At 38.2% G+C, this 24,198-nt stretch overlaps 1 protein-coding gene across 2 annotated transcripts in view; it reads left to right on the forward strand.

The window, feature by feature from the left end:
* Nucleotides 1-8,407: 8,407 nt before the first annotated feature.
* The window catches only part of tmco6 (transmembrane and coiled-coil domains 6), a 30,932-nt gene continuing 15,141 nt past the window's right edge, over nucleotides 8,408-24,198 (forward strand). The window contains exons 1-6 of one of the 2 annotated variants that reach the window (XM_039773862.1): nucleotides 8,408-8,561; nucleotides 11,071-11,235; nucleotides 11,498-11,596; nucleotides 13,738-13,850; nucleotides 16,734-16,843; nucleotides 21,071-21,254. In XM_039773862.1, coding sequence (XP_039629796.1) covers nucleotides 11,503-11,596; nucleotides 13,738-13,850; nucleotides 16,734-16,843; nucleotides 21,071-21,254 — 501 coding nt within the window. In that variant the 5' untranslated portion in view covers nucleotides 8,408-8,561; nucleotides 11,071-11,235; nucleotides 11,498-11,502. Of the gene's footprint in view, nucleotides 8,562-9,853; nucleotides 10,019-11,070; nucleotides 11,236-11,497; nucleotides 11,597-13,737; nucleotides 13,851-16,733; nucleotides 16,844-21,070; nucleotides 21,255-24,198 lie in introns of those variants that run through there. The other variant, XM_039773863.1, reaches the window with a different exon arrangement.

Below are 24,198 nucleotides of genomic sequence, written 5' to 3' on the forward strand. Positions count from 1 at the left end.
TCATCAGGCCTGCATTCTTAAACCAAACTAAACTGCAACTGAACTTCAACATAACTCTTTAAGTAAGAAGAGAGAGAGAGAAAAGAAAATACATATAAAAAACGTCTGAATGAGCAAAATCCGCCCTAATTCGGGGTATTTATGAGAAATTTAATGATTTACTTCATGAGGAAGAACTTAAGTGCATAATAAATAAGAATAGCTGCGTGAAAAATTTGAAACTTAAGTACATAATAACTAAGAATAGTTGCGTGAAATATTTGAAATATTAAAATGCGTGCTTCGGTTTAAACATTTAAAGTCAAAATATTCCCATGCATATAATATTATTTTTCACCCTCCGATAGAGGACGACAGAATGTTAGATTCTTAGTAAAGGACTGAAAATGAAACAATACACTGTGTGCACAATTATTAGGCAAGTGAGTATTTTGACCATATCATCAGCTGGTATTAACTTGAATGCTTATTGGATTTAAGCACGTCAGGTGATGTGTATTTGTGTAATGAGGGAGGGTGTGGCCTAAGGAGATCAACACCCTATATCAAGGTGTGCAGAATTATTAGGCAGCTAGTTTTCCTCAGGCAAAACAGGCCAAAAAAGAGATTTAACTGACTCTGAAAAGTCAAAAATTGTAAAAAGTCTTTCAGAGGGATGCAGCACTTTTGGAATTGCTAAGATATTGGTGTGTGATCACAGAACCATCAAACATTTTGTTGCAAATAGTCAACAGGGTCGCAAGAAACGTGTTGAGAACAAAAGACGCAAATTAGCTGCCAAAGATTTGAGAAGAATCAAACGTGAAGCTACCAGGAACCCATTATCCTCCAGTACTTTCATATTCCAGAGCTGCAACCTACCTGGAGTGCCCAGAAGTACAAGGTGTTCAGTGCTCAAAGACATGGCCAAGGTAAGGAGGGCTGAAACCCAACCACCACTGAACAAGAAACATAAGTTGAAACGTCAAAACTGGGCCAAGAAATATCTGAAGACAGATTTTTTCAAAGGTTTTATGGACCGATGAGATGAGAGTGACTCTTGATGGACCAGATGGATGGACCTGTGGATCAGTAATGGGCACAGAGCTCCACTCCAACGTGGAGGTGGGGTACTGGTATGAGCTGGTATTTTTAAAGATGAGCTAGTTGGACCTTTTGCATTGAAGATGAACTCAAAATCAACTCCCAAACCTACTGCCAGTTTTTGAAGACACTTTCTTCAAACAGTGATACAGGAAAAGACCATGATTTTATGCAGGCCAATGCTCCATCACTTGCATCGAAGTTCTCCACTGCGTGGCCAGCCAGTAAAGGCCTTAAAGATGAAGGAATAATGACATGGCCCCCCCTTCCTCATCTGACCTAAACCCTATCGAGAACTTGTGGGCACTTCTTAAACGCTAGATTTACGGGGGAGAGAAACAATACACCTCTCTGAAGAGTGTCTGGGAGGCTGTAGTCACTGCTCCACAAAAAGCTGATCGTCAACAGATCAAGAAACTGACAGACTCCATGAATGGAAAGGCTTATGACTGTTATTGGAAAGAAGGGTGGCTATATTGGTCATTGATTGATTGATTTATTTTTTTTTAAATGTCAGAGATGTTTATTTGTAAATTTTGAGGTGTTTGTTTATTATTCTCACTATAACAGATGAAAATAAACAAGTGAGATGGGAAAATTTTCATTTTTCCTTTAGTTGCTTATAATAAATCTGCACACTAATAGTTGCCTAATAATTGTGCGCACATATGTATTCCCCTGATGATGTTCACACTCACATTTCCGTTGTGAAACATTCAGGTTTCAGGTTTATTAACATTTTGGATTGACTGATAGCACTGTGTTTGTTCCATATTAAAATTAATCCTCAAAAATACAATTTGCCTAATAATTGTGCACACAGTGTACATCATATTCGCTGACACTGAAATAGTCAAACAGCATCCCACATTCTTATGTTTGAAATGTGTCATTTTTAACCTTCTGGGAGTGGCTCTTAAATGGCTAGGGCTGACGATAAAGAACCAAATATTTAAAATATTACCTTATTATTGATAACCAACCTCGAAATAACATAACACGTCAGTTCACAAGCTTTTACCAGACTTCATTTTGTCGACGGTTTTTAAAAAGGAGTAACACTCGTATCCCACTAGGGGGGGTGAACCCCTGACATCAGTTGATATGGCCTGCATAACTTCAAGTCTCTCTGATCATTGCGGAGAAGACACCTATTGGTTTACTTCCTTATCATAATGGAGTAATTTCCTGCACAAAATATGTCCCAAATGGCCTACGGATTAGCGTGTGTCGGTCTAGAAAGCCAAAACAGGGGAGAAAATATCTCAATGTCTTGAATAACTAGGCATCAGGACGAACGGAAAGGGAATATCAGACGTGAGATTTTTCTCATGCTGGTGAGTCAGGAGGCGTCGGACAAAGCTAAAGGAACAAACATGATGTGATTCAAAGCGTTCATATGTAATTCTTATGAAAACAATAAATGAGTGTAGTACTAAAACAGGACAAACGAGGACATAATAGGTTTCTTAGAGAACTAACCCGGGAGAAAGCGACGTAAAGCTGGCTGCGCGAGAAGCATGATGAACTAACATCAACTCCTGCCAACTTGAGTGTCTGCCCCTGAGCCTTGTTAATTGACATTGCAAGGAAAAGCTTCACCGGCAACTGCAGTCTCTTTAGTTGATAGGGTGTGTCTATCGTGATTAGAGAATGGGAGGGATTAAGACCCTCTAGCCAATACCACATCAGACCGACTAAAACGGAGGCCGGCGCGTGGCTGAGAAGAGCCCTGCCCACTTGGCGCGCAGCCGCAAGCGAACTATGATACTTAGGATGATGAGAAAAGTCGCAAAATCAACTGGAATTTTCAAGCAAATTATTGGAAAAAGAAAACATCTAAATCTATTAAGTAGTTCTCTCGTGTAAAGCGGACAGACATGCATACAGACAGACGTTGGATATATATGACAAGTGTTTAAAGTCTGTCTATATTTGGCACGCGTTGAAGCTCAGTTCGAAAATCCAATGAAAAACAAAAAAAAAAAAAATACTTACAGTAAGTATTACTGTTGTCAACAAACTGCCATATACATCAAGAAAATAAAGATGCACTATTCCATATGGCTACGCTTTAAATTTCTCAAAGACGGGAATATTCCCTGTCTGTTAAAGATGCTCTTCTATGTGAATCTAGTGGAGCCTGCTAACCCCACTTCTTCGTCCACATTCCTGAAATCTGTTTTCAAATCGGTTCATCAGCACACTGAAAATTACCGTGTCGTTCTGATATCCCGCGTACGTCGTTTTTCTCCTTAATAACTGGTTTTGTTAACCTTTTTTTCTTCCTTATACATACACCCTAAACTGGAGGGGGAAAAGCGCGCAACTACTCCTTACTTGGACACATCGCATCCTCTGAGTTTCTTCTCCAGCTCTTTTTTTTGCTTTTTTTGCTATTGTCTTTGAGGTCATTGGGGGAGGAGCGAAATATTCGTCAGAAATTTCGATCTCCAGTTTTCGACAGATCACGACGTTTAGGGCTTGTTTATACTTCATGCTCAGATCGCGCACGCATCATGGCTGCCACACGTTCACAACGTTAGAAATTAGTGCGACCCATGCGCGAGTTGCAGTACCAGCAATAAGTCGGGGGGAGGCGCAGTGTGACAAAAGTCGTAATGTGACATCAGAGTCTCTGTTTACTACCGTATCTACATGTGACAGAAAGCCGCTATTAGGATCATACGGGATCAATGTGCGCACTGCGATGTTTAATGAATGGTTCGATGCGGTGAAGCAAAATGCTGACATACAGATGCATTCGTGGTGCTTTTATATTCAAGCGTCACATATTCCCGATCGTAATGACACGATATATTTTAGAGGTCTCACATACCATCTTCTGTACCGTCTTTTTTATTTATTTTATTTATTTATTTATTTATTTTTAACCTTAACAACAGTTTCAGAATGTAAGGCAGCATATTTGAGCCACAGAGAAAAAAATTAAGGACATGGTGAAAATATGTATTTTTGTGATTAAAGTGGATGTTTCGGCTTTAATCTCAAAATGTCCACTTTAACCTCGTAGTTTACTTTATTATTAAAGTAGACCGTCATAAACATCATCTTAAAACCGACCCAGTTGTTAATCACTACGAGCTTCTGGGGCTTCCTCCTGACCTGACAGCAGCAATCACCACACAGAACACATTACATTTATGATATTCCAGCTCTCTGAACATTTAAAATCTTTAGATTTATACTTGATATCACTTTCATGATGAAGTGCATTAAAGTATGTATGTTACATTTTACAGCTAAGTCATTAGCTTCATTTAAATAATGAATACTGATAATAATTACACATGTTGTGACAGCACCGACTGCCTCGCAGGGAGTCACGTCCCTTCTGTTCCCTGCCTGGAGTTTGCAAGTTTTCATGGTGGGTTTCCGCAGTGTGCTCTGGTTTCCTTCCAAAGACATAAAGGATTGGGGATTTGGTGACGCAAAAATTACGCTAGTGTGTGTGTGCTTGTGTTGATCTTCGATGAGCTGATGCCCCATCCAGGGATCATTTCTCTGTCTCGCCCAATGCTTGCAGGGGGCAATTACTTTTTCACACAGGGCCATGTAGGTTTGGATTTTTTTTTCTCCCTAAATAATAAAAACCATCATTTAAAAACTGCATTTTGTGTTTACTTGTGTTATATTTGACTAATGGTTAAATGTGTTTGATGATCAGAAACATTTTGTGTGACAAACATGCAAAAGAATAAGAAAATAGGAAGGGGGCAAATAGTTTTTCACACCACTGTAATTCAAAAAAACACTTTTTTGATAAAAGCACATTATATACCAAACTTGAGAACGAAAAGGTAAAATACATCATTAAAAGAGTCACACGTAAGAATGCATGAAACTACACGTAGCACAAACATGTCTGTGCATTGTCTTATCGAATGTATCAAAGCAAGTGCGGACGTGAAAAACCATTGCACGGATATTCGATATTAGCAGAATCTATCAGTCTTGTACGGTCATGCTTTCATAAAACACTATAAATTGGTTTGTTTGATGTGACATGTACTTATTTGTGATTTGAACTTTGAATATGATTATTTATTGAGGAGCAGTACTACGAAAAAGAAAATCAGAGGACACAGTTTATTTATTCGAGTTTGAAGAAAAATCTGTTTCAAGTAAGTACGGCACATACTTTATTGTTTTTTTTTTATCACAGGGACTGTCGAAATTGTTTGTTAATAAAAAAAATTATTTCTTCAGATAATAATATGACTGAGCCAAAAAAGAAATGCAGACAGTACAGCTTGGACTATTTGTACTTATTTTGAATGTACATATTTATTTCATAAATGTCAAAAATATAAAAAAAAAACTCTACTCGTATTTTTTTGCTTTAATTTTCATTAGTGCACGTTTCAGTATTAAATGTTGCACAAGATAATGCCATATTCTGTAGTCCTTTTATCTTTTTCAATCATTAGTTACAAGTGATTAAAATGAAAAGTTTGATATCTAGTGAAATATTTAATATCGAGTACTGTACAAATTTATTAATTTGAGTAAGTAAAGTAAGAGGGTTCGACGGTTTTAAAAGTTTTTGGTAAAGGGATCTGCGGCCGAAAAAAAGTTTGGGAACTCTTGCTCTAGACTGTCCTCAAGAAACTGTGAGACACGGACACACACCCCCACAGACACATGCCCATCATTGAGATAAAAATGTTTTCTGTATCAGGGGACCCTATTAAAAAAAAAAAAAGAATAAAGTCTCATCAAGGAATGTACCTGACCCTGAATCTACTGAATAACCAGCTTATCCCAAAAGGACAACAAGTGCTAAACAGTATTGGGAGTCATTTCCTTCTGATCCTGTCTTGCACAGGATGTTACTTGGAAGACCTCCAGCACCTTACAATTCTGAATTGAAATGGGTGGCATAGATAGATGAAGTGCTCTGCTCGTGTTCATATTGACTAGGGTTAGCCGACGAAACAAGATCTTCTATCCATCCATCCATCCATCCATCTTCCTGCTTAACCCACTTATCCAGTGTCTAGCTTACCTCAACAATCAGTAGGCACAAGGCAGGAACAATTCCTGGACAGCATGCCAACTTATCGCAGCATGAAAACTTGCACACACACCCACTGTAATTTTAGCATTACCAATCCACCTAACCTGCTTGTCTTTGGAATGTGAGAGGAAACCAGTGCACCCAGAAGAAAGCCAGAAACTGCAAAATCCACACATTGAGGACCTTGGACTTTAAAGGAAATGTCTGACATTTTTTCCCACAGCCCCACTGTGTATTATGCCACTAGATGGGTGCATCAGGGTAAGTAGGGAAGAGAACTGAGCGATGGACCTCATCATGGGTACTGTCTGCTGTACAAGCCTCTGGTGTTGCTTTAGTTGGTATGGCTTTTGCTCAACAAAGTTATGCATCAATAAAATGAAGCTGGCTGAGGACCTGCTGATTCTATTGAATGACCAGGTTATCCCATCAATGGATTTTTTCTTGCCTGATGGCTTGGGTATATTCTATGACAAGAATGCCAAGATCCAACTGTGAAAAGGTGGTTCAGGGAGCATGAAAGAATTATTTCCACACATGAATTGGCCACCACCGAGCCATGACCTTTAACCCCATTTAAAACCTTTGGGATGTGGTGGAGCAGACTTAACAGAGTGGCTCAACTCTCCCGTCGTCAATGCAAGAATCTGGCGAAAAAGTAATGCAAATCTGGGCAAAAAGTAAATGTTTTGAGATGTTGCGTAACAATATCACGACGGATGAGTGCCGTAATCAAAGCTAAAGGCGGTCCAATGATATTAAAGTATGCAACTTTTTTCGCCAGGCTGTGTATTAAAGCAGTTGCAGTGTGTCTGTGACATGGATGGTGTTCTCTTCATGAGACAGGCTGGGCCAATTGCTTCAGATTCTCAACTTAATCGAAGTAGGGTTGCCAGATTAGAAAATTAGAAATACGGGACACTCTTAAAATCTCTCTCTATATTACTACAGTATATATATATATATATATATATATATATATATATATATATATATATATATATATATATATACATTTTACATGCCCCCTACACACCCAGACCACTATCTTTCTATATAATAAGCGTTTGTCTGTCTAGGATTTTAAATCACCTGTAGCTCGCAAACCGTTTGAACTATTGATCAGAAATTTGGTACACATATAGTACGTGACGTCTGCTATCAGCTTTCAAAGTGATGATTTTTTATTACTCTTATTATTTTATTGTAGAATCAACTCTCGGCAGCGCGCAGCAGGGCGGCCGTGCGGCTCATGCGTTAAGGGGGGCGGTCTCATTCCCTACCAACTTCGCTAAACATTCTCGAGGCAGATTGAAAACTTAAGTGTCAGCTTAAGTGAAAAATGAAAGAAAACGTACTAAGAAATTGCAACACAGTTTTAACGCGAAAAGATGCCGACGAAAGAAGAGAAGCAGCGGGCCGCTAGGGTGGAGAAAAGAAGAGCTGCTCCTCTGAGCCAACGAATGCTAAATGTACAGAGAAAGAGGATGAAAACTAGGAATGCTCAAGTCAAGTGTATTCACTGCACGTTATCGTGCAGCACGCCGCTGCTGGTATTATATAAAAGTAGAGACATAAGTTAAAAACATAAAGCAAGGATTTTAATGAGTTATGAGGAAAACAAAAGTCAAATAATTTGAACATTATTTAATACAAGCTAAACAAAAATTCTGTAAAAGTGAAATCATTTAAAAACATTTATTTAATACAGACAACAGAGAAATATTATTATTTTTATTATTATTATTATTATTATTATTATTATTATTATTATTTAATACAGACAGTTAGAAAAAAAAGTGGTCCGAGGCAAGTGGTAACAACACGCTTTGTTGACGCTGGATGTTGCAATGCTGATTGAGAACTGCACGGCAGCGCGGCTTGAGAGCTAAACGGTAAGAGTGTCGCTCTCCTCAGCCAACCATAGTAACTGAACAAGATTCCTCGTTATATTAGGGTTACTTTCATCAAGAGAATCTGAGAAAAGAAAGTATAATTCCTTATAAAGTTACAACTAAGTACCGTAAGAAGGTAGTAAAAATATATTTTTATTACGAAATTTGAAAATGAACAAAATACGGGGCATTTGGGTGTCCCTGAAAGGTCATTACGGGACAGGGGACAAAATTATCAAACATGGGACATGTCCCGTATATAAGAGACGTCTGGCAACCCTAAATTGAATTGTGGTGCCCGGATTAAGCCGCATTGCCTGCATTCATTATTACGTGTCACGGTCAATGTGGTGTTTATTTCTACGCACTTCTTAGTATTGGTCGGCAGATGGTGCTGTCGCGCAGTACTTGTTTAGCTTTTCTTTTGATCTCATCATTTTGCGACCGGAATTTTGGCGCATTTTGTGACGTACAGCGTTAAAGTAACGCTTGGCTTTAAAGTTTTGTTTGTACAGTACTGGCTTGATTATTCGACCAAAGTGGTGAGTACTTGCTTCGACCGGTGTAGTAGTAGATTTACTTTACTCATAAGGGATTGTCGAGGACGTTGGGATGCTTCGTTATTGGGAGGCCCATATTGACCAGAGTTAGCCAGCGAAAGAAGATCTTCCATACATTCACCCATCTTCCTAACCCACTTATCCAGGGTCTCGGAGTAGCCGAAGCTTATATCAGCAATCCGTTGGCACAAGGCAGGAAAAATCCCTGGATACGGCGCCAGTTTATCACAGCCAGAAAACGTGCACACACATCACTGCCGTTTTCACGTCTCCAATCCCCCTAACCTGCTTGTCTTTGGACTGTGGGAGGAAACTAGAAGAAACCCACGAAGAAACAGGGAGAACATGCACAATCCACACATCGACGAAGACCCGGGACTTTAAAGGATAAGGATTTATTTCTTCACAAACTTGATATACATATATATACTTTAACCACGCAAAATTGAGTTTCAAAGGGCAGCGATTTGTATAAATCTGAAAAAATGCACAGTCTACACTTCCATTTTACTGTGGAGTTAAAGGGGCATGGATATAGCCAGAAAACAAAAGCCTTAAACCGTACAAATACGCCCCATTTTTCAAGCCAAGATAGTTCTTGAGTATTGCAATTATATACACACACTGTAAAATGGCGTACACATGTAATTTTTTGAAAAAAAAAAATATTGTAAGTTACCTCAGCACTTGTAGTTCTTCCTTAACCGTGGTTTCCTCCAGAACAGAACAAATCACAGTAAACTGTTCTTCCATGTGTTTGGACTATGGGAGGAAAGCGGTGTGCCCATAAGAAACCCATGCCACCAGTGCCTCCCTGAAACAGTATCATAATAAAGCATTTTCAAGTGAGGCAGCAGCAACAGGCACTGAAAAACAAGTCAGGGTTGAGGGAAAGCTAAACAGAGAAACTCTGTGAATGACCTGAACCTCTCTAAAGATAGCAGAAAATAACTGCCCACTGATAGTCTCCATCCAACCTGACAGAGCTTGAGCTTGTTGTGTCAAATCCAAGAAGACTTCAGGCCATAATCACTGCCAAAGGTGCTTCAACAAAGTACAGAGTAAAGTATCTGAATACTTCTGTTAATGTAATATTTCAGATTTTATTTTCATTGAATTTCCAAAAACTTGCTCTACCTTTGTAATTCCATGGTACTGAGTGTTGCTTAATGATTAAAAAAAAAAAAAAAGAATTGAGATAATTGTCGCATAACAGCAAATTTTAAAAATATATAAGAGTCTGAATACTTTTTGACAGCACTCTATGTTATATTGTTTTTTGTTTGTCCATACCCTCCCAGGTTTATAATTGTGCCTTGTCCAGGGATGGCTTTTCACAAGTGGTGAGCAATCCAGTTGCTAAACGACACTTTTGGGTCCTAAAAATGCCTAACATCACCATTGTGTACAACACCAGTAATGCACACACCAAGTCAAGAGTAAGTCAGAGTAAAAATTTACTTAACAACAGAAGTTTTGACACAATTTTATGATAGATAAAAATGAAAGGCACTATATTATAAATAAATCGATACTTAGGGATGGCAATCTTCAATAGATGTATAAGCCACTATGTGATAGATGGTTAGATGTGAAATGCTATACAGTAAATAATAAGTAGATAGGGGCGGCACGGTGGCGCAGTGGTAGCGCTGCTGCCTCGCAGTTAGGAGACCCTGGTTTGCTTCCCTTGTCCTCCCTGCGTGGAGTTTGCATGTTCTCCCTGTGTCTGCGTGTGTTTCCTCCGGACACTCCGGTATCCTCCCACAGTCCAAACACATGCAGGTTAGGTGCATTGGCGATTCTAAATTATCTCTAATGTGTGCTTGGTATGTGTGTGTGTGTGTCCTGCAGTGGGTTGGCACCCTGCCCAGGATTGGTTCCTGCCTTGCACCCTGTGTTGGCTGGGATCGGCTCCAACAGACCTCCGTGACCCTGTATAGTTAGGATATAGTGGGTTGGATACTGGTTGGATGGTATAAGTAGATAGATAAAGGAACTATATGATTGATTGATTGATAGCTATTAAAATCACGCCACATTGTTGTTTATCAGGGTGTCAGAGAGTTAGTTGGTCAGACATGCAAGTAACAATTTTACTGTACTCTGTACACACGACAATATTAATAGAACTACTACTACTTACTTAATTAGGGGTAGCAGTACAGTAAAAGCAGAAAATCTCCAAAAAATGAAGTACTGACAGACTCCAAGAAGAGCTTTGTAAAAAAAAAAAAACACTGCTGCAGTGTAAAGCTTTGTACAGGTAATATGGTGGTGTTCAGACATGTGACATCTTGCCATCCTAACTTGCTGTATTCACAAGGGGAGACAAGTTCATCAGTTGGTGGCAAGGTTTTTTGAATTAAATCTAAGACCAAGTTAGCAAAATGTTTGTGTTTGCTTGCTGAAAACAAGATGAACACGATGAAACACAGATGAATTAAGGGTGTTTATACTCTTCTGACCTGTTTCATTTTTCTTTTCCCAGCATCTCTGTCTGTGAAGCATTTTATGTGCAGGTCTTTACTGTTCTCTTTATGATCATCATCTTCAGACCCCCGTTCATATGCTCAGATCATAGCTCTTCCTCTCTGTTGAAGACTTCACTGGCCATTGAAGTGCTGGCCATCACCTCATCCTTGTTCATTGTGAGGTAACGAGACCATTTTACTTGATGAGCCTTTTTTTCTAAACTCCTGTCAGTTTTTTCAATAATTGTGCCTCCACATTGTTCTTCATGTTATAGTTATCATCTTCACCAGGCTTTTTTAGTTGGTCTATAGAGTTCAAAAGTGGAACTTTAGTACCTGTTATATGATTTATTTATTTTTTTACTGTGTAGAAGCAAACAATTATTTTCTGTTATGTGTTTTTTTTTTATTCCTTTTAATGTACTGTATTTAATTTATGTCCAGGGCAAATGTGGAGATTGGAATGTGTGCCTCACAAGCTACAACGCCAATGCAGTAGCATTCTGGAAGAGTTTAAACATAAGAGAAGGGAGTATGAGAAAGGTGAGGGCTCTACTGAATGTACTCACTGGAAAAAAAAGGGCATAGCTACTTTGATAGGACCAGCTACAGTTCTTCCTCATTCAATAAAGTCTCTCGAAGAAGGATCAAAGTTGACAATGTATATCTTTTATTACATACTGTATAGTGCCTTTCACAGTGACTACCATCAAAAGGAGAAATCATTTCAGGGAGATTTAATGTAGATCCTTTGACAGTGGACACCATTAGAGGATGCAAATGTTGCCAGTCATGTATAGTTGCTTAATTTCCCAATGGTACAAATATTGATCTAAAGCACTTATGACAGCCATTTAAGTGATATTTTATTTAGTTCAGAACTGGCTGCATCATTAACACTGCATGTTGTCTGTGTAGCTCAGTGATTTTAAATGCTCAGTTTTTGAAGTTGCTTATTCCACTAAAAGCTTGTAACAAGACAAGTATATCCCTTTAGCATCAAACGCAAGGCATGAACTAACCTCAGTTGGGACAGTCTGTTGCAAGGCACGGCCATTTGATTTTGTCATCAGTTAACTTAGCTTGCATTTCCTTGGGTCATATGAGGAAATTGTAGTGCGTAAAGAAAAAAATATTGCAGATGCAGGGAGAACATTCAGATTCCACTCACACAGTAGCCAGGTCTGAGACTGAACCTGGATAGCTGTTAGGGATCAGCTCTAAGTATTGTACAGATTTTCCATATATAGTCAGTGATACATTACACATCTGGCAGTTTATACATTTGTCTCTGTTATTACAAAAAATCTTGGAAGGAGATGAGACATGATTTTCTCAGAGAGACACTTTCACGTCCCGCAAGACGAGACTTTGTGCCACGAGATTTAACCAGGCCCGGGCCAGAAATAAATGATAAAGAGTAGATGACAAAGTAGAACGTTGTAAAGGATTCAAAAACGTTGGCACGGTACACATGTAGAGCAGGTTAGAGATAATGGAAGTAAGAAAATTCAAAAGTTTAAAAAAAAAAAGGATAGTAAAGATCGCATTAGCACAAACAAATAGAAATTATTACTCAGTGAAATAACAGAACAGCGAAAAGAGATCAAATATATTGTTCCGATTTAAACTTTGTCAGAGACTTGTAGATTGTCTAATTCATGTTGCTATCAGGGGAAAAAAAAGTAGTGTTTCTTCCCAGTGAAGAGACGTATCCGTGAGAATTAAAAGATTTGTTGTTTGGTGAAATTGAAATCCCACAAGAGAAAATTTCAAGACCCGCGAGACAAGAGCTTATGCAAAGAGATTTGGAAAAGTCCTGCCCACATAACCACGCGCACGGTACAATCATTTCTCATTTGTGTGAAAGCTGTTTTAAAACACATTTCTTGTAAAGAGAAAGAAACGATATTCACTCACAAGCAGTTATACATTGCATTGTCACGATGTAATTCCAAACACGGAATCAAAATTCAATGCGATATCGACGAAAAGGAAAAAGCAAAAAGAGATCGAATGTATAGACATAGGTGATATGACAGAAGTATGTAGATATTGTTTGGCTTTAAACTTTAAGTCGGAGACTTGTAGATCGTCTAATTCGTGTTGCCTTCAGGGAAAAATAGTGTTTCTTCGTAATGAAGAGGCCTATCCGCAAGAATTAAACGTTTTGTTGTTTGGTGAAAGTGAAATCCACGTACGCAAGTGACAGAGACGCGAAGTTGCTGGCGCAAAGCACAGGTTGGGGAAGTGTTGGCGAGCGAGTTTTTAAAACCCAGTTTAATTTGATTTAAGCTCATGGGGGACCAGATGGCAATATTGGGCACAAGGCAGGAACTAACACTAGACATGATGCCAGTCCATCATAGAGCTCACTAATACACATAGTCATAACAACACTCATACAAGGGCCAATTTAGAGTCACCAATTAACGTAACTTAACCAAACCTAAGCCTGACCTAAAAGTTTTTGGGGATGTGAAAAGAAAACTGGAGTATCTGTACGGGAAACTTCCACAATAACAGGGAGAAAGAAAGCAGGAGAGGGATTCAAACCCCAGGTCCATGACATCAGTGTGCTTTCTGCATACAATAGAGAAGAGAAAATTGCATTGTAAAGTATTTTTTTCTGAGTAGCTTATTACAGAAAGCTTACGAAAATAAATATATTGTTTTCATTGCAGCTTTGAGAAAAGCCCGTAAAGACCAGCAGCTGATCAGTAAGAGGCTAATACGGGACGTCTTAGAACAGGAAGAAGGTGTCAGTGGAAATACTGAGTCCTTGTCAAAAGAGCAGGTAAGCTGAAGATCAAAAATAATGTTAAAATGTACATATAGTGTCATTATTGGTGAATAAGTGAATGGAAAAATCTTTAAAAAACACTAGTCGGGCAAGGCAGCTATCTTTATTATATGTACGTCTGAAGCTTAAAACTCTACATCCAAATAGGTCCTGCTTATGTATACACTTAAAGACAAAGATGCCAAATTCTTACTTAGGAATTGTCCTTGATTAGATAAGGTTGTATTTGTAAGTTTCACTAAAAATGAATAAGCCTCTTCTTTCACAAGGTTTTGGTATGACAACTATGATATATTTCTCTTACAGTAATGATAATGGCCATTTCGAGAGGTCACAGTAAAGCAACATAGCAAGTGAAATAAAGAGTCTACTCTTGATGAAATATAGCACATTGTAAAATGATAATTAATAATAATAACAATTCTTTGCATTTATATAGCGCTTTTCTAACTACTCAAAGCGCTACATGCATATTAATATCATATTAATAACAAAACAATACATTTACATGACTTTACAGTCATAACCTTCATCTCCGTAATTTCATGATGTTGGAAGCAGGCAATGGTGTGCTTCTGTGAAGGGCAGTCACTTAATGTGATATACCAAACAACTCGGTGCAGTTAGTCCACAACTCGCACAATTTTGTTTTTTGTCCTAGAGACAGCCTCTGTGTGCAAAACAGCTGACAACCAATGAATGTTCATTGGGAAGTACGATGCATATAATGCAATGACAAGTACTAAGGAATGCCGGTGTTTGGAACATCACAAACAGGATAAAAGCTTTTCTATTTGATGTCTCGTGTTTATGTGCTATGAAAGAAAAGAAAAAAAAGTCAGATTTTGAACCTTTTTGACTGCACTGTCTCCATCAGACAGTACGTTATTCATTATCAGAAAAAGGGGCAAGCAAAACCGTGCTGAAAGTTTGGCTAAATGTGACACGCCCAACAATTTTCCAGTAAACTGACATGGTCCCGCAATGAGATCAGCAACTGCAGTCTGCAAATCTGACTAGAAGTTGTGAAATGTGGCATCAGCTTTAGTGGTATTAATAAAACAATACATTTCAATCAATTTCCAGTAGTACTGTCCCAAATTGTTTTGAAATACAAGTATTTTTTTTAATAGAAGAACATAGGCAAATAACCTCAGCAAGACACGAGTCTGCTGTTTTGTTCACACTTTTGTTCACATCATTACTAAGTCAACCATCCCTACAGTTGTGTGGGATTTGTTTGTTTATAGTGTTATGGATGACTTGTTGATATTGTTTACACATGTCCATTTCAGATTGGTATAGAACTGTAAAGAAGTGGTATATAAAGTCAATAACATACTAGCATCCAAATGGTGTAAACCCAGGCCCTGTGTCTCTTTTATACTCTGCACATGCAAAATCTTTATATGGCAATTGTGTAATGTATTCCCCCTTGGCTGCGGTATAGGATAGCCCTATTAACTCTGTCAAATGTACAGATAATTTTTAAATAGTTAATCTAGCATAACAAGAAAAGTTGATGTTCGTGAGCAACACAGATACTGTATATGTATGTTATTGCATGAGACTCTTGTGATTGGTTACTCTTATTAACATAGAGGCATTTTACTTAACCTCTTTAGCATTACATATTTTCTAAAAAAAAAAGTTATTTAAAAAGTGTTGCATTTTTGGCTTGAAAAAAGACATTTTAATTCTCGTCTTTCTACTGTAAAAAGTGCAAAACACTAAAAGTACAAATTCAGAAGTGTAAAAAGTATAATAATAATAAGAAGAATATGAAATTAATAATAATAATAATGATGATAACGATGATGCTAATTCCATATGTCCTGTCAAAATATGTCTTTTCTGTGATATATCTTTGAATGGGAAAACTGCTTAGGTGTGCGGTCATTTATCCAATACTGTTCAGCATAATGGTTCATCTGAACAGCAGGTCTTTCAATCACGTCATCATCAAGAAATACTTTCAAGCAAATAAGTGGCTGTCAACGTTCACTTTTATTTCTGACTGCCCCACAAAATCAAAACGAGGTGGTGCTGGCTTATTTGAAGCGGGGTCAACAGAAGCCCAAACAGAAGCGGCACTTTCAGATTCATCAGAATCGCTTTCAGTTTCACTGTCCGTTTTAGTTCCACTACCTCAAGACAGATTCACTTTGTCATCACTGCTGATGAGAGGCTGCACAACATCACTGCTTATATCACTTTCAAGAGCATGCAACACCTGGCCTGTTGAAAAACGTTTTTTACGAGGTGCCATTATGAGGTTTGGAGAAGATGCGTCTACACCGTTGCCCTGATGACGCTCGGGCCTGGCACTTCTGTAAGACACGCCTATACCATTGCCTGAGTAACACTCAGGACTAACGCTGTTAGCACTTTACAACCAGAGTAATCCGCGAGTCTAACACTTACACGAGATCTGTCTATACATTTGCCCGAGTGGGCAAAAAGGAGGTTAAAGCTGTTTTGATTTTTTTTGCATGTTGCTCTTTGTAATTTTACAGTTCTGCTCATGCTTAAGCTGCAATGTTAGGTTTTTAGAAATAATACTAACCTTTGTTTTTGGAAATTGCGGGATCGAGTTTTCTGTGATAGTAATTTCTGCTTTTGTTCACATTTCCTCATTTTGGTCATTTATAAGCATATTAATGAAGTAGCCTTCATGTTTCGATGTTGCTGCTTCTTGCCTTACATTCTGCTCATAAATGTCTTTCTGATAACTCTTAATACTTAAGAATCTTAGTTTCAAACTTAGTAATGTCAAATGCAAATGCAGGAATGAGGTTCACAAATCTTAATTATTACTGAGACTTTAATGGAACACCTTGCTTAGTTGCGTTTTGTTTTTGTGCTTTTCCATCAAAGGCTGACGAACTGTTTCAAAGGTTACATCATAGCGGTGCTGAAAAAGTCATTGCCCTCCGTTCTGTCAGGAAAGCTCTGCGACAGAAAGAGGCACAGCAGGTGTTTGTCAGGTGAGTAATCATATTCTTTATGTGTTATCAAGTGGATTCTGCACTTTTTTAAACAAGAACATTTGGTTTTATTTTTATATAATATATTTTATTCAGTAAGGGCACTCCCTTCTTGGGACAACATTTCTTCAAAAATTACAGCTCTTCTGAAAGCAGCAAATTTTGTTCTTCAACTGTCACAGCAACAGCAAATAGATCACATAAAGCACAGAAGGAAACTAGCTTTTAATGTCTGCTTTTATTCCCAAATAAAAACAACTGAAGAAAAGTCTGGTGAAATAGTATGAGGGTGATAGCGGGGATCCCGACTTTGTCCATATTCCTACTGCATGTGAGAACGGTGGGCATTCTTTCCAAGCAGGGCAGGCTGTGCACAGATCAGCTTCAAAGTATGTGGTTCTTCCCTTTTATAGCCTCAGGGTAGGCTTCCCAGATCCATCAGTGAAACTCAAATACATTTTATAGGCAAGTAACATTTGCTCCCTTCTCTCCATCTCGTGGCTAGAGTATACAGCTGCACATTAACTTTAACCTCTTACAAATTTCCAGAAACTTTGGATGCCCTGGAAAAATGTAATGGTGCATTTTATTTGTATAAATTTGTTACACTTAAGCATTATCTATATATATATATATAATTCACTAAGGCAAGACACCCATGGAAAGCACGCCGGAAGGGGCGTGGATTCACTAAGCCGCCGACAAGTAAGACACCTATGACGCACGAAGGAAGGAGCCATGCCGGAGGTGAATCGCCATATGCAGCGTGTAAAACGGTTTGCGAGGGGTATCCCATGGGATCCTCAAAACAATCCTTTACAACTGAGGTTTAAACACAATGAAGTAAGCAGTCTTTAAAAACTGAGTTTTCGGTTACGACGCACGACCGCGTGCACCATAGCAAACTGTTTTACACGCTACATACAGCAATTCGCTTCCGCGACAAACATGCGTCTTCTTAGATGCTCCTGCAGGAGCACAGAAAGTCTACGTAAGTCACAGGTGCATCTGCACTGTGCAAAGACGACAACGACTCAAGTGACGAGTTGGAGGTGGGCACATGAGCGATGGCGGTCCGCCAGTTTTCAGTCACGATTGTGTGTTGGTTCGTTCCGTGCATTGTTACAATGTTGCTTTTCTTGCTCATTTATTACATTACCGATTTGTCAAATGTTAATTTTCTCCCTGTGCTTTAAAATCATTAAAAAACCGGCCTGAGGGTTGGCTAGTAACAGTATAGTAACCCATCTGCATATGTAATACTAGATGGTTTTTGAACTTTGCAAGCACCAAGTAATGGTTTAAAATACCTTAGATTTGAACACATTTGTAATGTACCAGAAAAGGAAAAAAGTAAAGGTCATTCATATGCTAATAAAAAAGTATGTTTCAGCAGTATAACCCTTCATCAGGTAAAGGGTACATCGCCAAAGCATTGTACCTCTAACGTTGTTTTACTCAGCTTGGAAGTAACTTTTAGCTTTTTCCTGTCACAGCCCTTTACTAACTGTATGTTCTATTTTTTTTTTTTTTAAATAATTTGTTACATTTTCTTAAATATGCAATGGAATGTTTACACAAGTCCTTTTGCCTGTTTTTACATTAAATAAGCTTTATATCTGGCCAATAAGGGAATAATCTGTTTTTGCTAATCGGTCTATTTCCTCTAAAAGCACTAACATAAACATTAAAAACATCACTGCCTTAATACATAAAATCCATTTCCTCACAGGCCTACCATTGAGAAACAATCCAAAAGTGGTGTGAATTTACAGTCTGCGCATCTACAAGTAAACCCCCCATTAAAAACATCTGTTTTGGACAAACAATTAAGCTACTCAACACAATTTCATTGAATTTACTTATGTTCACTTGAAATATAGTCAACTGTTGGTAATTCATCCATCAATTACTCCAATAACAACCTACCGGTGACCAGAAATAAATTATTGATTTTCAAGCTTCAAGTGCTGAAAATTATTTTTTTCAGTGATAAAAAAAAAACACTAGCTGATAACAATGGGAAAACTCAACACACAGACCTACAGTAAATGTTTAAGAGTAAATATTGACAATGTATGAAATTGCACAAAAATACAACCAATAAGCAAACTCATAAAATCCCTAAAAAGAATGAAAATCGCATTAAATACAAATCACTGTTCAGCTCTCTAAGATATGATTTTAACTAAAAATAGCAAAAACAGTGATAGTGATTGCAGTAATATCTAGTATAAACTGTAAAAAAAAAAATGCAAGAATTAAGTGGTGTACTTGCAATTCATTTGAGTGATTCTAAAATGTAGTCGTCCTTAGGATGAGTCCAATAGTAGATATTTCCGAAAATCACAATTTTCATCTTTCTTTGCTCAGCAGACATTTCCTCAGTGTGCAACATGATCCTCTGCAGTTTTAGAAACGGTTAAATCGTTGTTTTTTTTTTTTTTTGGTTTTTTTTTGGTTTTTTTGAGGAGAATGGCACATTGACATGCTGGGAGCACATGTTGTAAATTGACTTTGCCAGGTCAGCAGTTTGAGAATAAATGTGATCGTCACCTCTAAACATTATGTAGCTGTATATTAATTAGTGTATTTAGGGTTCTCTTGGAAGGACTTGATGATGATGGTCATGTAGACTTCTGGCTTTTAATCCATCAATGTAGGACATCACAGTGCTTTGATTAGGTGGCGATGGTGCAGATCGCGAATACAGAGAAACCGGGAAAAGAAACAGAAGAGTGAGTAGGGGTCAGTACAGATTTTAGAGCCACCATGAATAGTTATTATAATGAATTGAACATACAGAGTATCAGGATTAGATGACAGTGAAGTCATCAGAAAGCCATGTTAAAGTAATATGTTTTCAGCAGTTTTTTTAAAGTGCTCCAATGTATCAGCCTGGCGAATTCCTATTGGCAGACTATTCCAGATTTTAGAACATTAGAACAATCTAGACGAGAACAGGCCATTCAGCCCAACAAAGCTCGCCAGTCCTATCCACTTGTTTCCTCCAAGAAAACATCAAGTCGAGTTTTGAAAGTCCCTAACGTCTTACTGTCTACCACACTACTTGGTAGCTTATTCCAAGTGTCTATTGTTCTTTGTGTAAAGAAAAACTTCCTAATGTTTGTGCGAAATTTACCCTTAACAAGTTTCCAACTGTGTACCCGTGTTCTTGATGAACTCATTTTAAAATACAAGTCTCGATCCACTGTACTAATTCCCTTCATAATTTTAAACACTTCAATCATGTCACCTCTTAATCTTCTTTTGCTTAAACTGTAAAGGCTCAGCTCTTTTAATCTTTCCTCATAATTCAACCCCTGTAGACCTGGAATCAGCCTAGTCGCTCTTCTCTGGACCTTTTCTAGTGCTGCTATGTCCTTTTTGTAGCCTGGAGACCAAAACTGCTCACAGTACTCAAGATGAGGCCTCACCAGTGCATTATAAAGGTTGAGCAAACCCTCCTGGGACTTGTACTCCACAGATCGTGCTATATAACCTAACATTGTTAGCCTTCTTAATGGCTTCTGAACACTGTTGGGAAGTTGTAAGTTTTAGGTGCATAACAGTAGACGGCTGCCTCACCACTTATTTAAGTTTTGCTCTTGCTCTCACTACAACCACTTAAACCTATTTCTAATTGGTATGGACTAAAATGGAAAATGAACTTGGTCAAAGTGATAGTGATCTGGGTCACACCTGACCAAGGAGCTATATTGATAAAATGTATTATTATTCTTATTAAAAATTATTGGGTCAGCCCAATAGTGGGAAAAGGACATTTGAGTATGGGAGGAAACCCAATACAAATACAGGAAAAACATGAAGACTGTACACAAAAGTGCCTCAAAAGAGGTACTGAACCAGAGTAAAGGTGTAGTGAAGTTAAAGGACAGCCACTGGAGTACCTTGTCTCCTCACTGTCATTCACTGAAAATAGATAATAGCATCATGAATGCAGACAAGGCTTAACTGTCAACTTTATAGTAATCAACTTCATAGTAAATAAATGCATTAAAAGCAAGCTGCAAGACTATGGCATTTCAGTCTAAAGTTCATATTTTTGAATAATGTACCCTGATGGAAACATTTAGGAAGAGAGTACCAAAGAGTTGGAAGAGGACAGATTAGTTACACCACTGACATGAGTGGAATGTTCTCTTATATAATGACTTTGATAATACAATTACTGTTGTCAGATTGTTTCTTTGTCCATTTCTGCAGGCTGAACAATTTTGTCCATGTATTGGTTGGAATTTTCAGTGGCTCTAATGCTGCTTGTCAGCTCGAGGCAGCATATTGTTTACTGGAACTGTCCCAGTCGGATGAGGCCAGTATTGCACTGGCATGCCTTCCTGCCACACCATATTTGCTGACTTTCCTTTCTGGTCAGAGTCCAAAGTTCACGGTGAGTGGATTTCTGTATTAATCAGTATACTATGTGGGTGACCTACTACTTAAAATGTATAAGTGGCCAGTTTTTGTGGTAAAGGAAGGACTTGTAACTGAACCTATAATAAATACCTTGCTCTTAATATGGAAGTATGATTCCTGGAGAAAAAGTAAGACATTATGAAGTCTTTATAAAGGCACAATAACTTAATGAGATGAAAAAGGACTGTTCAATATTAAGTGTGACAATAAAATAACCACCAGTGTTAGTGGTATTAAGATGATTTTTTTATGGACCCACAGAATATTTATTCCGTATGTTATTCAGCCCTTTGTGTGAAATCTGCTCTTATCCAGTTTTCATTGTCATATCCTGTGGTGTTATTTAAAATGATCCTAACTCAGAAGCAATGACTTTCACCTTTGATCATTATAAATCCTTCCCCGGGGTTTTTTTTTTTTTTGGTCAAGATTTTAAACTTTTACTACTAGAGTGAAATTAGAGTGCCACTATGTCCTTTAGGTAATACTTGCATGCGGCCTCTTCTGAGTATCACAATTACACAAATTTTGCTTTAGTATTCTGAGAAGTATTCTGTAAAAACAAAATGTACAATGTATTCAGAAAGTGTTTGGACCCCTTTCTGCACGCGTTATTGTGTTGTGGATTTAATTTGAAACGTACAGTACAGGCCAAAAGTTTGGACACACCTCCTCATTCAATGTGTTTTCCTTATTTTCATGACCATTTACATTGGTAGATTCTCACTGAAGACATCAAAACTATGAATGAACACATGTGGAGTTATGTACTTAACAAAAAAAGGTGAAATGACTGAAAACATGTTTTATATTCTAGTTTCTTCAAAATAGCCACCCTTTGCTCTGATTACTGCTTTGCACACTCTTGGCATTCTCTCAATGAGCTTCAATAGGTAGTCACCTGAAATGGTTTTCACTTCACAGGTGTGCCTTATCAGGGTTATTTAGTGGAATTTCTTGCTTTATCAATAGGGTTGTGACCAGCAGTTGTGGTGTGCAGAAGTCAGGTTAGTTGGATGATCATTTATTTTTCAACAGGACAATGACCCCAAACACACCTCCAGGCTGTGTAAGGGCTATTTGACCAAGAAGGAGAGTGATATAGTGCTGTAAATGGTCATGAAAATAAAGAAAACACATTGAATGAGGAGGTGTGTCCAAACTTTTGGCCTGTACTGTATAAATTTACCATTTTTGCTTATCAATTTATACTCAATAACAAATAAGAAGAAGATGAAGATATGTTTTCAGGAAGATTTTCAGATTTATCAAAAGTCACAAACTGAAATCTTTCATTTGAGTTTTCAAACACATTGTTGTAACACTCCAGATTGTGGTGAGGATAATCCAATTGTCCTTGAGATGTGTCTCGAACTAAGAGTCCACCTGTGGCAAACTGAGTTAAGTGAATGTCATTTAGAAGACCACACATCTGTGTGTATAAGGTCCTACAGTTCACACTGTGTGCCAGGACAATAGCCACACCTTGAAGTCTAAGGAGTTCTCTATAAACTTCCACAATCAAATTGTGGTAAAGTATACATCAGGGCAAGGGTGGTAAACCATTTCTAGAACTTTCCCAGGAGCACAGTGGCTCTAATAACTAATAACTAATAACAATTAGTAACCCTAATTGAGGATTTTCAGAACCACCAGGTTGGCAGTCTGGCCAACCTGAGTAACCAGGCAAGAAGGGCTTTCATCAGGGAGGTGATCAAGAACCCAATGGTCACTCTCAAAATTCAATTATTATATCCAAAACTCCCTGCTCAGAATGAAGAACCTGTCTGAAGAACAACTATCCCAGCGGCACTCCACAAATCTGGAGTTTATCGCAGAGTGGAAAGACAGAAGCCACTCTTGAGTGAAAGTCATGTGACAGCTGGCTTGGAGTCCGCCAAATGGCAATTAAATGATTTTGACAGCATGGGTAGAAAGATTCTGTGCTCTGAAGAGACAAAAATTTTACTATTTGGGCAGAACCCTAAGCACTTTGCTTAGCAAAGTTCAGGCACTGTTCATCACCCGCCTAATGCTAAGCATGGTGGGGGTAGCATCATGTTTTGGGGGTGCTTCTCATTGGCAGGGACAGGGAAACTGGTCAGAATTGAAGGGAGAATGAATGCAGCAAAGTACAGAGAGGTCCTTGAGGAAAATCTGCTCTATAGTGCACACAACCTCAGACTGGGGTGACAGTTTACCTTTCAGAACAATAACCCGAAACATACAACCTAGACAATGCCTAGCCAAAGCCCAGAGTCAAACTCCATAGAACATCTGTGGATAACCTGAAGATGGCAGTTTACAGATGCTTCCCATCTAATCTAATGGAGCCTGAGAGGATCTACCAGGAAGTATGGGATCACCTGCCCAAATTCAGGTATGCAGAACTTGTAGAGACTTACCCAAGAGTGGCTTCTGCAAAGTCCTGAAACAAGGGTCTGAATACTTATATGAATGAGTGATTTCAGTTTTTGATTTTTAATAACTAAACCTTTCTCAAATCATGTTTTCACTTAGTCATTATGAATTATTGAATGTAGATTGATGAGCAAAACTGGCAAATGTATCCATTTAAGATTAGACTAAATCTATAGCGTAATAAAGTGCACAGAAAGCGAAGAGGTCTGAATAGTTTCTGAATTCATCTAATATCATACTCCTTGTAAGTGACTTGTTGTTGGGACCCTTTTATTAGTTTCGTTTTATAAATGTTTTTGGCACATGTCTCCACTGTATTGGGACTATCCATCTGTCTTTCTTTACTGATCCTTTGTTTCCGCCTGTCCTTCATTGATCTTTGCCATTGATTTTTTCCCCCGGTACCTTTTTTTTCCTAGATCCTGCATCTTTTTCAGTGTAGTTCATTACAGGCTATTTTTCTTAGACTCCATTGGTATAAAGATGGCTGTGGCCTC

This window comes from Polypterus senegalus, chromosome 13 (assembly GCF_016835505.1).
Source record: "Polypterus senegalus isolate Bchr_013 chromosome 13, ASM1683550v1, whole genome shotgun sequence".
NCBI classification, from domain to species: domain Eukaryota; kingdom Metazoa; phylum Chordata; class Cladistia; order Polypteriformes; family Polypteridae; genus Polypterus; species Polypterus senegalus.